At 41.1% G+C, this 14790-nt stretch overlaps 1 protein-coding gene across 11 annotated transcripts in view; it reads left to right on the top strand.

Annotated features, from left to right (window-relative positions):
* The window catches only part of PTBP3 (polypyrimidine tract binding protein 3), a 120872-nt gene that overhangs the window by 14537 nt on the left and 91545 nt on the right, over positions 1 to 14790 (top strand). For 2 of the 11 annotated variants that reach the window (XM_033237803.1, XM_033237804.1), the window contains exon 1: positions 5972 to 6154. The exons of the other annotated variants lie outside the window; for them this stretch is intronic. In XM_033237803.1, the coding sequence (XP_033093694.1) occupies positions 6146 to 6154 (9 nt within the window). In that variant the 5' untranslated portion in view covers positions 5972 to 6145. Of the gene's footprint in view, positions 1 to 5971; positions 6155 to 14790 lie in introns of those variants that run through there. 11 annotated transcript variants of the gene reach the window in all.

A 14790-nucleotide genomic window follows, 5' to 3' on the forward strand; every position in this document is an offset into this window, starting at 1 on the left:
AATCTGCTTATTCCAAAGATGAGAAGGAAGACTTTCTCTTTTATTTGCTTTAAGAAGCCTTGTAGTTTTAGCTTTTATGGTTTAGGTCTCACATGAATCTCAAATTTATTTTTGTGTATGGTGTGAGTAAACAATCCAGGTAGTTTGGCACCATTTGTTGAAAAGATTTTCCTCTCCAGACTGAATTGTGTTGGCACTGTTATTTGAAAATCAACTTACCATATGTGAGCGGGTCTGTTGCTGCATACTCTATTCTTATCCCTTGATCTAGTTTTCCATTCTTATGTTAATATCACACTGTCTTGATGACGATGGGTTTTTTTTTTTTTTTTTTTTTTTTTTTTTTTTTTGAGACAGAGTCTGGCTCTGCCGCCCAGGCTGGAGTGCAGTGGCCGGATCTCAGCTCACTGCAAGCTCCGCCTCCCAGGTTCACGCCATTCTCCTGCCTCAGCCTCCCGAGTAACTGGGACTACAGGCGCCCGCCACCTCGCCCGCTAATTTTTTTGTATTTTTAGTCGAGACGGGGTTTCACCGTGTTAGCCAGGATGGTCTCGATCTCCTGACCTCGTGATCCGCCCGTCTCGGCCTCCCAAAGTGCTGGGATTACAGGCTTGAGCCACCGCGCCCGGCCGACGATGGGTTTATAGTATGTCTTAAAGTCAAGTCAAGTAGGCGCTTCTGTTTTGTTCTTACCGAAATTGCTTTGGCTGTTCTAGATCATTTGAATTTCATTTTAAAATTTAAAATCAGCTTGTCATATTCTATAGAAGAAGCTGTGATTTTCCCTGGCATTGATTAAAAATCTATAGGTCATTTGACATTTGACATTTTAGTTTTTAAAATGTATTTTTCTTTTTTAAGTTTTAATTGACAAAAATTGTATATGTTAATGATAGGCAACGTGTTTTGTAATATACGTTGTGGAATGACTAAGTCAAGCTAATTAACATATGCATTATCTCACTTATTTATCATTTTTTTCTGGTGATAACACTGAAAATATATTCTTTCTTTTTCTTTTTCTTTTTTTAAAAGAGAAAGGGTCCCGTCCTCTTGCCCAGGCTGTATTGCAGTGGTGCAATCATAGCTCACTGCAGCCTTGATCTCCTGGGCTCAAGCGATCCTCCCACCTCAGCCTCCTGAGTAGCTAGGACTATAGGGTGTATGCCACCATGCCCAGCTAATTTTAAAAACTAAAGTGTATAGTCACCATGTTAAACGATTGATCTCTCAAACTTATTTCTGCTAACTGAAAATTTGTATCCTTTGACCAAAATGTCCCCAGTTTCACCCCCAACCTTTGGTAACCACCATTGTACTTTCAGCTTTTATGATTTCAGCTTTCTTAGATTTTACATGTAAGTGGGATCATGCGGCGTTTGACTTTCTGCACCTGGCTTATTTTACTTAACGCAGTATCCTTCAGGTTCATCCATGTTGTCTCATGACAGGATTTCCTTCTTTTTAAAGGCTGAATAGTATTCCATTGTACGTGTATACCACATTTTGTTTATCCATTCATCCACTAAGGGACATTTCAGTTGGTTTCATACCTTGGCTATTGTGAATAATTCTGCAATGAACATGGGAATGCAGATGTCTTTTCAACATACTGGCTCCATTTCCTCTGAATATATACCCAGTAGAAAGATTGCTGGATCATATGGTAGTTCTATTTTTGATATTTTTAGAAACTTCCATACTGTTTTCCATAATGGCTCTACTCATTTACATTCCCACCAACTGTGTACAAGGGTCTCTTTTTTTCCTTTTTTGATAATAGCTCTTCTAACAGATGTGAGGTGATATTTCCTTGTGGTTTTAAGTTGTAGTGTCTTGATGATTAGTGATGTTGAACATGTTTTTATATATCTGTTGGCTGTTGAATACCTGGGACTATAGGCACATGCTACCACACCTGGCTATTTTTTAATTTTTGTAAAGTTACAGTCTCTCTGTGTTGCCCAGATTGGTCTCGAACTCCTGAGCTTAAGTGATCCTCCCACCTTGGCCTCCCAGAATGCTGGGATTACAGGTGTGGGCTATTGTTCCTGGTTGTGTCTTCAATTTCTGTCATCAGTGTTTTATAATTTTCAGTGTACCCTTCTTGGTTAATTTTATTTATTTATTTATTTTGAGACAGAGTCGCTGTGTCGCCCAGGCTGGAGTGCAGTATTTCTGAGTATTTTTTTATAACTACTGTAAATGAAATTTTTTTTTTTTTTTTTTTGAGGCGGAGTCTCACTTTGTCGCCCGGACTGGAGTGCAGTGGCCGGATCTCAGCTCACTGCAAGCTCCACCTCCCGGGTTTACGCCATTCTCCTGCCTCAGCCTCCCAAGTAGCTGGGACTACAGGCGCCCGCCACCTCGCCCAGCTAGTTTTTGTATTTTTAGTAGAGATGGGGTTTCACCATGCTAGCCAGGATGGTCTCGATCTCCTGACCTCGTGATCCGCCCGTCTCGGCCTCCCAAAGTGCTGGGATTACAGGCTTGAGCCACCGCGCCCGGCCTTTTTTTTTTTTCTTAAGATGGAGTTTTGCTCTTGTTGCCCAGGCTGGAATGCAATAGCATGATCTCGGCTCACTGCAACCTCCACCTCCCGGGTTCAAGAGATTCTCCTGCCTCAGCCTCCCGAGTAGCTGGGATTATAGGCATGTGCCACCACACCTGGCTGATTTTGTATTTTGAGTAGAGATGGAATTTCTCCATGTTGGTCAGGCTGGTCTTGAACTCCCGATCTCAGGTGATCTGCCCACCTTGGCCTCCCAAAGTACTGGGATTACAGGCATGAGCCACCGTGCCCGGCCCATAAATCACATTTTCTTAATTTCTTTTTGACATTTCAAGCATATTGAGCTTCCTATGAAACAATATCTCAATTTTTTTCTTTTCTTTTTTTTTTTTTTTAAGGCAGAGTCTCACTCTGTTGCCCAGGCTGGAGAGCAGTGGTGTGATCTCAGCTCACTGCAGCCTCTACCTCCCAGGTTCAAGTGATTTTTCTGCCCTCGCTTTCTGAGTAACTAGGACTACAGGTGTGTGCTACCATGCTCAGCTAATTTTTATATTTTTAGTCACGATAGGGTTTCACCATATTGTCCAAGCTGGTCTTGAACTCCTGACCTCAAGTGATCTGCCTACCTTGGCCTCCCAGAGTGCTGGAATTACAGGTGTGAGCCACTGCACCCAGCTTTCAGATTCTTTTATGTCGTCTTTAATTTCTTTCAGTGTTGGTCTGTTGTTTTCAGTGTACAGGTTTTGCACATGTATCCCATTTTTCTTGATAATGTAAATGGTGTTTTATTGTCAGTATATAGAAATACTTTGCGTATTGATCTTGTATTTTGTGATAGTGCTATAAAAACTTACTACTTTTTTTGGGTAAATTTCTTAGGATTTTTATCTTTTTTTAATTTTTATTTTATTTATTTATTTTTTTTGAGACAGAGTCGCTGTGTCGCCCACGCTGGAGTGCAGTGGCATGATCTCAGCTCACTGCAGGCTCCGCCTCCCGGGTTCACACCATTCTCCTGCCTCAGTCTCCCGAGTAGCTGGGACTGCAGGCACCCACCACCATGCCTAGCTAATTTTTTGTATTTTTAGTAGAGACAGGGTTTCACCGGGTTAGCCAGGATGGTCTCGGTGTCCTGACCTTGTGATCCGCCTGCCTCAGCTTCCCAAAGTGCTGGGATTACAGGCGTGAGCCACCGTGCCTGGCCAGGATTTTTTATGTACATGATCATGTCATCTGAGAATGTAGTTTTATTCTTTTCTAATCTGGGTGAGCTTTATTTCTTTTTCTGATTTCTGTGTGTCTTTGCCTTACTGCTGCTCCTTAGGGGAAAGCAGTCAGTCTTTCTTAGCTGTAGGTTTTTCTTAGATGCCATTTTTTTAGGTTGAAAACATTTCTTACTATTTCTTGTTTGCTGTTCTTTGGTAACATTAATGGGTGTTGGATTTGTATTTTTCAGGGAATTTTTGTATTTCAACTAAGTTGTTAGGATTTATGGATGTAAAGTTGTTCATAATGAATTTTTTTTTTTTTTGAGACAGAGTCTAGCTCTGTCACCCGGGCTGGAGTGCAATGGTGCAATCTTGGCTCACTGCAACCTCCACCTCCCGGGTTCAAGCGATTCTCCTGCTTCTCCCGAGTAGCTGGGATTATAGGTGCACACCACCATGCCTGGCTAATTTTTTTAGTAGAGACAAGGTTTCACTGTGATCAGGCTGGTCTCAAACTCCTGACCTCGTGATCCGCCTGCCTTGGCCTCCCAAAGTGCTGGAATTACAGGCGCCACTATGCCCGGCCCATAATGTTTTCTTACTATCCTTTTAATGTTGTAGGATCTGTAGTAATTTTCATCTTTTCAGTACCGATATTCATAATTGATATTTTCTTTTTTTTCCTGATTGGTATAGCTTTCAGTATTGTTGGTCTATTTGAAAAGCAGCTTTTGGTTTTATTCATTTCCTGTGTTGGTTGACTCTTGAATTTCATCAGTTTTATTCTTTATTTCCTTCTTTCTATTTACATTGAGTTTAATTTGCTTTTCTTGACTTGATGTCTTTCTTTTAGACAGAGTCTTGCTCTGTTGCCTGGGCTAGAGTGCAGTGGTACAATCATGGTACACCTGGATCCTGGGCTCAAGTGATCCTCCCACCTCAGCCTCCCAAGTAGCTGGGACTATAGGCATGTACCATTGTGCCTCGCTAATTTTTTTTTTCTTTTTCTTTTCTTTTCTTTTTATTTGGCCACGGAGTCTCACTGTATTGCCCAGGCTGGAGTGCAGTGATGCAATCTTGTCTCACTGCAACCTCTGCCTCCTGGGTTTAAGCAATCCTCCCATCATGCCTAGCTAATGTTTTAAAAACATTTTTTGTAGAGATGGAGTTTTGTCATGTTACCCAGGCTGGTCTTGGACTCCTGGGTTCAAATGATCCTCCTGCCTTGGCCTCCCAAAGTGCTGGGATTACAGGTGTGAGCCACTGTTCCTGGCCTTTTTCTTTACTTTTTTTTTTTGTTTTGAAATGGTGTCTTGCTTTGTAGCCCAACCTGGAGTGCAGTGGCATGATCTCAGCTCACTGCAGCCTCCACTTCCCGGGTTCAAGCAATTTTCCTGCCTCAGCCTCCCGAGTAGCTGGGATTACAGGTGCCCACCACCATGCCTGGCAAATTTTTGTTGTTTTTCGTAGAGACAGAGTTTCTCCATGTTGGCCAAGGCTGGTCTTGAACTCCTAACCTCAAGTGATTCACCTGCCTCGGCCTCCCAAAGTGGTGGGATTATAGGTGTGAGCCACCACACCCGTCCCCTTCTTTTTTTTTTTTATTTTTTATTTTTTTGAGACGGAGTCTCATGCTGTCACCGAGGCTGGAGTGCAGCGGCACAGTCTCAGCTCACTGTAGCCTCCTTTTTCCAGGTTCAAGCTATTTTCCTGCCTCAGCCTCCCAAGTACCTGGGATTATAGCCGTCTGCCACCATACCTGGCTAATTTTTGCATTTTTAGTAAAGACGGGGTTTCGCCATGTTGACCAGGCCAGTCTCGAACTCCTGACCTCAAGTGATCCACCCGCCTCAGCCTCCCAAAGTCCTGGGATTACAGGCGTGAGCCACTGTGCCCAGCCTGATACCTTCTTTTTAAGCAGCTTAAAACAACATTTATTTGTTAGTATTAAGATTTGTTATCTGCCGGTGTCTGTGTATCAGGAATCTGGGCATGGCTTACTTGGGTTTTCTGGTTCTAGAACTTCTATAAAGTGTTGGTGGGTGCTGCAGTCGTCTTCCAGGAAGAATCCATGATTCATGCTCACTTGTGTGGTTGTTGGCAGGAGTTATCTCCTGGGCCTTTGAGATAAAGGCCTTACTGGAAGCCACACTCAATTTCTTGCCATGTGCTTCTCTCCTTAGGACAACTTGCTGCTTATAAATACGTAAAAAGAGAGCAAGAGAGTATGAGGTAAAAGTCTTTTGAAACCTAATTTCAGAAGTGGCATCCCGTCATTTTTGCTGTATTCTGTTCAGTAGAAGCGAGTTTCTAGGTGCAACCTATATTTTAGGAGAGAGAATTACACTTGGACACGAATTCTAGGAGATGGGGATCTTTTGGCACCACCTTAGAAGTTCGCCTACCACACTTCAAGAGAAACTGCATGATCTGGGTAATGCATATGCTTAACTTTACTAGATAGTTCCAGAGAATTCTCTATTAGTGTATGAAAGTTACCATTGTTACAATGTATTGGCAACAGTTGCTATTTTGACTAGAGATCTTTTTGAATGTAATAATTTAATGCTATAAATTTCCCTCTAAGCATGGCTTTAGCACTATCTCAGAATTTTTATCCTGTTTTCATTTTTATTCAGAAAAAATTAAATTCCAAGAAAGTAGAAGGAAGGAAATAGTGAGTCCCTTAGACTAAATGTACAAATTCCTTGAAAGATAAGGAACTATCAGATGACCACAACTGACATGAGTTGTAAAGTGTTCCCTTCTGTTTGAAATAATTTGTATAAGATTGGTATTATTTATTTTAAAACTCTGATAGAATTCATCAGTGTAGCTATTTGTGAGTGTATTTTCCTTGTTGGAAGGTTTTAAATTATGAATTAAGTTTTTTTTTTTTTTTTTTTTTTTGAGGCGGAGTCTCGCTCTGTCGCCCGGACTGGAGTGCAGTGGCCAGATCTCAGCTCACTGCAAGCTCCGTCTCCCAGGTTTACGCCATTCTCCTGCCTCAGCCTCCCGAGTAGCTGGGACTACAGGCGCCCGCCACCTCGCCCGGCTAGTTTTTGTATTTTTAGTAGAGACGGGGTTTCACCGTGTTCGCCAGGATGGTCTCGATCTCCTGACCTCGTGATCCGCCCGTCTCGGCCTCCCAAAGTGCTGGGATTACAGGCTTGAGCCACCGCGCCCGGCCGAATTAAGTTTTTAAAACCATGTCATTCAGATGTTCTGTTTCGTTCTTTTTTAAAATAGTTTTTTATTTTTATTTTTTGAGACAGGATTTCACTCTGTCACCCAGGCTGAAGTGCAGTGACGCTATCATAGCTCACTACAGCCTTGAACTGCTGGGCTCAAGTGATCCTCCTTCTTAGCCTCCTGAGTACAAATTTTCTATTTCTTTAGCTGCATCCCACAACTTTTGATATGGCTGGCTTTAATTTTCACTTACTTCAAAATATTTTCTGTTCTTCCTTGGGACTTCTCTTTTGGCCTATGATTTTTTATAAATGCGTTTAATTTATAAATATTTTGGTTTTCCAGATATCTTTTTGTTACTGATTTTTTTTAAAGCTTACTACTTTGATCAGACAGGATGCTTTGTATCATTTCGATCCCTTTATGTATCCATAGGTTGGTTTTATGTCAAACATATGGTTTGTCTTTATGAATGTTCTGCGTACGCTTGAATGTGTAGTCTAATTTTGTTGGGTGTAGTGCCTTTTAAATGTCAGTGGGACAGACTGGTTGAAATTCAGGTTTTTTGTATCTTTACTGATTTTTTATTCTGCTAATTAAAGAGAAGAGAAGTACTGAAATTTCTATCTGCAATTGTGGATTTGTGTATTTCTTTTTGTAGTTCTGTGTTTCTTTTTGTTAGTTTGTTTTGTTTTGTTTTTTGTTTCGTTTGAAACAGGGTCTCGCTGTCTAGCCCAGGCTCTTCTAGGCTTAAGGGATCCTTCTGCCTCCGCCTCCTAAGTAGCTGGGACTGAAAGTACATACCACTGTGTCTGGTTAATTTTAAAATTTTTTTTGTTTTGTTTTGTTTTTGTTTTTTTTTTTTGAGACAGAGTCTCCCTTTGTCGCCCAGGCTGGAGTGCAGTGGCCGGATCTCAGCTCACTGCAAGCTCCACCTCCTGGGTTTAGGCCATTCTCCTGCCTCAGCCTCCCAAGTAGCTGGGACTACAGGCGCCTGCCACCTCACCCGGCTAGTTTTTTGTATTTTTTTAGTAGAGACGGGGTTTCACCATGTTAGCCAGGATGGTCTCGATCTCCTGACCTCGTGATCCGCCCGTCTCGGCCTCCCAAAGTACTGGGATTACAGGCTTGAGCCACCGCGCCTGGCCAATTTTTAAATTTTTGTAGAGACGAGTCCTTGTTTTGTTGTGCAGGCTGATCTCAAACTTCTGGGCTCAAGCGAACTTCCCACTTTGACCTCCCAAAGTGCTGGGATTACAGGCATGAGCTACTGCACCCTACTGCACCCAGCTGTTCTGTCAGTTTTTGCTTTATGTATTTTGAAGTTCAGTTACTAGATGCATTCACATTTAAGAGTGTTATATCTTGGTGAGTTGACCTTTTGTCTCTTTGCGAAATACACATTTTTATCTCTAGTAATAGTTCCTATACTGAAGTGTACTTTGTCTAATGTTAATGTAGCCATTCCAGCTTTCTTATGGTTGGTATTTGTGTGATATACATTTCTCCCTCTGTATCCTTGGGAGATTGGTCCAGAACTTCCCAAGGACCCCGAAATCTGTGGACGCTGAAGTCTTTTATATAAAATAGAGCAGTATTTGCATATAACTTACAGCACATCCTGCTGTATACTTTAAATCACTTCTGGGTTACTTAAAATGCCTAATACAGTGTCTACACATAACCTCATTTGCGTGGATTCATTCAAGGTAGTATTTGGCACATGGCAAACTCAACTTTTGCTTTTTGTAACTTTGTGGAACTTTTTTTCCCCAAATGTTTTCCGTCTTCATTTGGTTCATCCATGGATGAAGAAGTAATCGATATGGAGAACTGACTGTATTTTTTTCCTATTCCTTTTCTTTTAATCTATCTGTGTTTAAGATAGGTTAAAGTGCAGATGAGCCAAAGACAACAAATGGCAAGATGGTGGACTTAAATCTACTTAAGAGGATTAACTTCCAAAAAACTGGCTTCGCTTTCTCTTTGCTCACTCTGATAAAAGTGAGCTGCCATATTGTAAGTTATCTTACAGACAGGCCCGTGTACAAACTGAATCCTGCCAGGAACCACTTGAGTAAGTGTGGAAGTGGATCCTTCATGTGTTCTGTTAAGCCTTGAGATGATTCTGGTCTGTGACAGACTCTCCAGAGGACCTAGCTAAGCCATGTCCAGGTTTCTGACCACAAATTAAGTTACAAAATATTTGTTTTTTCTAGCTGCTAAATTTTGGAGTAATTAGTTATGCAGGCATGGTAAACAGTACAGCTGCCTACTCACAATGGTGAATAAATATTGAAGAAATGAATATAAAAATAACTTACTAGGCTGGGTGTAGTGGCACACACCAGTAGTCCCAGTGCCTTGGTAGGTTGAGGTGGGAGGATTATTTGAGCCCATGAGAGGAGGTTACAGTGAGTTGTGATTGCATCACTGCAGTCCACCCTGGGTGACAGAGCGAGACCCTGTCTCTTAAAAGAGAAAAAGTCTTATTAATGTCAAAGTAAGGTTATGTAAGTGCAAGTATTTTTTCTTTTTTCTTTTTCTTTTTTTTTTTTTTTTTTGAGACGGAGTCTCGCTCTGTCGCCCAGGCTGGAGTGCAGTGGCCGGATCTCAGCTCACTGCAAGCTCCGCCTCCCGGGTTTACGCCATTCTCCTGCCTCAGCCTCCCGAGTAGCTGGGACTACAGGCGCCCGCCACCTTGCCCGGCTAGTTTTTTGTATTTTTTAGTAGAGACGGGGTTTCACCGTGTTAGCCAGGATGGTCTTGATCTCCTGACCTCGTGATCCACCCTTCTCGGCCTCCCAAAGTGCTGGGATTACAGGCTTGAGCCACCGCGCCCTGCCTGTGCAAGTATTTTTTCGTTGTAAATTACTATGGGTGTGACTTTGTTACATGATCATGTTATCTTTATCTGATAGCTTACCATAGTGTGTACATACCACATATATACTTTGATTTTCCTTTTCCTTTTTTTTTTCCTTTCAGACAGTGTTTTGCTGTCACCCAGGCTGGAGTGCAGTGGCACAATCTCAGCTCACTGCAGCCTTGACCTCCTGAGCTCAAGCAGTCCTCCCACTTCAGCCTCCTGAGTAGCTGGGAATACAGGCAGGCACCACCATACCTGGCTAATTTTTGTATATTTTGTAGAGACAGGGTTTCACCATGATGCTTGGGCTGGCTTCCAACTTCTGGACTCAAGCAGTGTGCCCACCTTGGCCTCCCAAAGTTCTGGGATTACATGCATGAGCCACTGTGCCCAGCCTTTTTCTTTTTAACGGTTTATGTTTTCTTAGTGTACTAATGTGGTGAATTTCATTGACTTATTATTTTTTTAAAAACTTTATTTTAATATAAAATTACAGAAAGATTATAAGAAGAGTACAAAGAACTTGTATATCCTTTACCCAGTTCATATTTGCGCCATTTGTCATTTGTTTATCATTTCCCCCAATTGTCTTACTGTTTCGCCTTCTGTATATAGTGTTTCTATAGATGTAAATGCACACACACACGTTCTTTTTTTTTTTTTTTTTTTTTTAAAACAAGGTCTCATTCGTGCAGTGGTATGAACACAGATCACAGCAGCCTAGATCTCCTGGGCTCAAGTGATCCTCTTGTCTCAGTCCTTGAATAGCTGGGACCACAGGCGTGTACCACCAGGCCCAGTGAGTCGTTGTTGTTGTTTTTTATTGATACAGGGTCTCACTATGTTGCCCAGCCTGGTCTCAAACTCCTGGCCTTAAGTGATCCTCCTGCCTCGGCCTCCCCACTTTGTTTTGTATCTTAATCACTTGGTTAAGGTGATTTTCTGCCAGTCTTTTCCATTGTAAAGTTACCAATTTTCTTTTCATAATCAATAATTTGTTGGAAGATGCTTTGAGACTATAGTTTATTCTTTAACCCCTAAATTTTTCTGAGTGTATTACCTATAAATAATTTCCTGTACATTACTGTGATACAGTTATCAAAATCAGGAAATTAATCTGAAATAGATCCTGAGTCTTTTTGTTTTATTATATTGACTCTTTTTTTGTTTTTAAAATAGAGATGTGGGATTTCGCCATGTTGCCCAGGCTGAAGTGTAGTGGCTACTCACAGGCACGATCATAGAGCACTGCAGCCTCCAGTGTCCTGGGTTCAGATGATCCTCTTGCCTCAGCCTCCCATGTAGCTGAGACTACAGGCATGCTCCACCACACCCGGCTAATTAAAAAAATATATTTTTTCAGAGATGAGGTTTTGCTCTTGTCCAGGTTGGTCTCAGACTCCTGGGCTTAAGCTATCCTTCTGCCTCAGCCTCCGAAGTTGCTGGGATTACAGGCCTGAGACACTTTGCCTAGCTAGCAAATCTGTTTCAGAATACAGTTGTCCCTCGGTATCTGGGGGGGCCAAAATCCATGCATACCCAAGTTCTCTGGTTAGCTCTGTATAGGTGAAGTCTGCCTGCATGTATAAAAAATCAGCTTTCATATAACTGGGTTTTGCATCCTGGGAATACTGTATTTTTGATCCTCATTTGGATTCGGGCAGTTCAAACCCATGTTGTTCAGGGTCAACTGTATTTCCATATAACTTGGCACACTTCCTCCTGAATACTTTAAGTCATCTCTAGGTTATTTATAATACTATTTAAATGGTATGTAAATAGTTGCTATGCTGTATTGTTTAGGGAGTAATGACAAAAAAAAGTCTGTACATGTTTATGTAGGTGCAGTTTTTTTCCAGATATTTTCAATCTCTGATTGTCTGAATCCACAGATGTGGAACCCATGGATATGATGGGCCGATCGTATATTTAAAAAAAAAAAAAATTTCCACCATAACTGCAACTATCCTGGCCCCTAATCCAGATTATCATCACAGCTTCCAAACCAGAGTCCCTCCCTCTTTGTCTTGTTAAAGACTGTTCTTAACACAGCAGCCAGAGTGATCTTTTAAAAAAGCAAATTGATTTGTTCACTCCTGTTCAAAACTCTCTTTCCCTCTTTTTGCTAAGAGTAAGATTCTTTAGAACGGGCGTTAAGGCCCTGCATCATGTGACACACCTTCTCTGTAATCCGTTTACTTCTCCCCTTGCTCATTCTCTTTCAGCCATAGTTGCCTCCTTACTGTTTTTCCAGAACATGCAAGGCATTTTGTTTCCTCTACCTACAACATTCTTCCTCAGATATCTACATTGCTTACTCCTTACTTCTTGTAAGACCTTGCTTAAATGCCTTTTTCTCTTTTTTTTTTTTTTTTTTTTGAGACGGAGTCTCGCTCTGTCGCCCGGGCTGGAGTGCAGTGGCCGGATCTCAGCTCACTGCAAGCTCCGCCTCCCGGGTTCACGCCATTCTCCTGCCTCAGCCTCCCGAGTAGCTGGGACTACAGGCGCCCGCCACCTCGCCCGGCTAGCTTTTTGTATTTTTTAGTAGAGACGGGGTTTCACTGTGTTAGCCAGGAGGGTCTCGAACTCCTGACCTCATGATCCACCCGTCTCAGCCTCCCAAAGTGCTGGGATTACAGGCTTGAGCCACCGCGCCAGGCTGCCTTTTCTCTTAAGTTGTACCTTGCTGTCCTGTTTGAAATTGAAATTCTTTTCACCTCTGGCACTCCTGACGTTTTCTCTCCTACTTTTTAAGAAGCACTTAAGACTTTAAGACATAATACATAATCTACTTTCTTTGATAATAATTTGTTTCTTTGTGCAAGACTGTAAGCTCCATTAAGGTAAGGGCAGGGATTTTCGTTTGTCCCCTAATGTTCCCCAGTGGCTAAAAGCCTGGCACATAGCTGGTGGCTCAGTAAATATTTATTGAATTTGTTGAATGAATAAATATTATTGCTTACACATTTATACGTACTGAATTCAATATATATGGGTTATAGCTATATGATAGGAACTGAATAAATATTCAAATGAATGGTATTTTGATTGGATGTCATGAATTAGAAGGCTTTTTGGAGGAATTACTTGCAGTCATTAAAGAAAGTATTTCAATGTGCTGCCTTCAAAAAAAGTGTTGATATTTTGTTGCTAAGCTGTCCATATAAAATGAAGGCAGTCAGAATCATTTTATTGAAACTGTGTCCAAACAGAGTAGTTTTTAAACATTTGCCACAGCTGCTCATTGAAATAATTTCCTCTACCTTTAACTATCTTTTTTATTCCCACTGCCCTAGAATCTCAACAGTGGCAGCCTTGGAATGGAAAATGTCACAAATGAACAATTTGGTAACTATTCTTTAGAGAATGTTTAGGGATAATCACACTCAGTAGATGAAAGGTGTTGATGGGGCCACAGTGTATATGAGGGTATGATCTCAATCAAAAGGGTCAGTAGAGTTACCAATAGCAAATGTCTTTGGGTTTAGATGTGTTTAGAGTTACAGACGGCTATGGAAGGGTGAATGTTTAAATGTTTAAATGCTAAATGTTTAAAACAAAGCCCTTGGAGTTTCATGTAGTGCCGCACAATGAATCCGAACCCCCTATTGAATATTCTGTTTATTCCTTTATCTCTATAGTTCTTACTCAGTTTTTTTTTTTTTTCTTTGAGACGGAGTCTCGCTCTGTGGCCCAGGCTGGAGTGCAGTGGCACGATCTCGGCTCACTGCATCCTCCACCTCCCTGGTTCAAGCAATTCCCCTGCCTCAGCTACTCAAGTAGCTGGGATTACAGGCACCTACCACCATACCCAGCTAATTTTTTGTATTTTTAGTAGAGACAGGGTTTCACCATGTTGGCCAAACTGGTCTCAAACTCCTGACCTCGGCCTCCCAAAAGTGCTGAAACTACAGGAGTGAGCTACCACACCTGGCCTATTACTTTTTTTAAAAAAAAGTTTTGAACATCGATTATATATGAAACATTGTAGTAGGTTCTGTAGAGGAGTATATAAAGGTAGGTAAGCAGGAGACCATAATCAATAAGTGCATATAATATAGTGAGACTCCGTATAAATATCACTTTTATTTCTGTTTCCGGAAAAACTTAGAGCAGAACCAATGTGAGCTTTCTGTCATCGGAAGTGTTCACACAGGGTCACTAGACTATCTGCTGGAAAAAGGTCCGACTTGGGTATTTCAGTATTTAAGATTCCATTAATTAAAAAAAAAAAGGTCTAGGATTCTGGAAAATTATGAAATAGTTTTTTGATAGCCTCTTTTGTATAGTCATGTAGTGTCTTGATAGATTTAAACAAATATATTTTCTTGAATTTCATATGTGTTTTAGGTATCATATAAAGTTTAATCATGAATTAATGGTTTATTTTCAGAATCATCTATACATGTTACTTCAATGGCTTTACTTTAATGCTAAATAAAACCAATTCCTATCAAATTTGATGATGAAACACTTATTTGTGTTGTTTAATTACAGTATTTCTTTGCTTTGTTCGCCCCGTGAATTATGCATCAACAGGCGAGAGCTTCAGTAATTGATACTTGAGCCAGTAAAGCTGATTGGTGTGTTGACTTAGCCAGAGAGCTGACAAGCCCACAGAGCAACCGCTGGACTTATGTAAATTTGCTGTGTGTTTCTAAGGAAACTGTCCTTAGAAACACACAGTGTTGTTTGCAACCAGCACCTGCCCTGCCACTCCTCCATGTCTTCACATTTGGCTTGTTCAGGCCTTCTTTTGTATATGTTAATTTGTTTACCTGTGGTACAGTCATTTTTCTTTTGGTCGTCTGCATTCACTTGTCCAAGTTTTCCTTCCTTTTAAAAATGTCTCCATTCTTCTTGATTATCTTCCAATCTTCCCTTAAACCGTAATCTGTTATCATAGCAGTCAAACCTTATGGAAAATTGCTTTTGAGACACTTAGGATATGAATATTAAGTATAATTTTGAGAAATACTTTTCATTTTATATTGAAGTAGTCTGTAATT

Source organism: Trachypithecus francoisi, unplaced genomic scaffold (genome assembly GCF_009764315.1).
Source record: "Trachypithecus francoisi isolate TF-2019V2 unplaced genomic scaffold, Tfra_2.0 Lachesis_group16, whole genome shotgun sequence".
In the NCBI taxonomy this organism is placed as follows: domain Eukaryota; kingdom Metazoa; phylum Chordata; class Mammalia; order Primates; family Cercopithecidae; genus Trachypithecus; species Trachypithecus francoisi.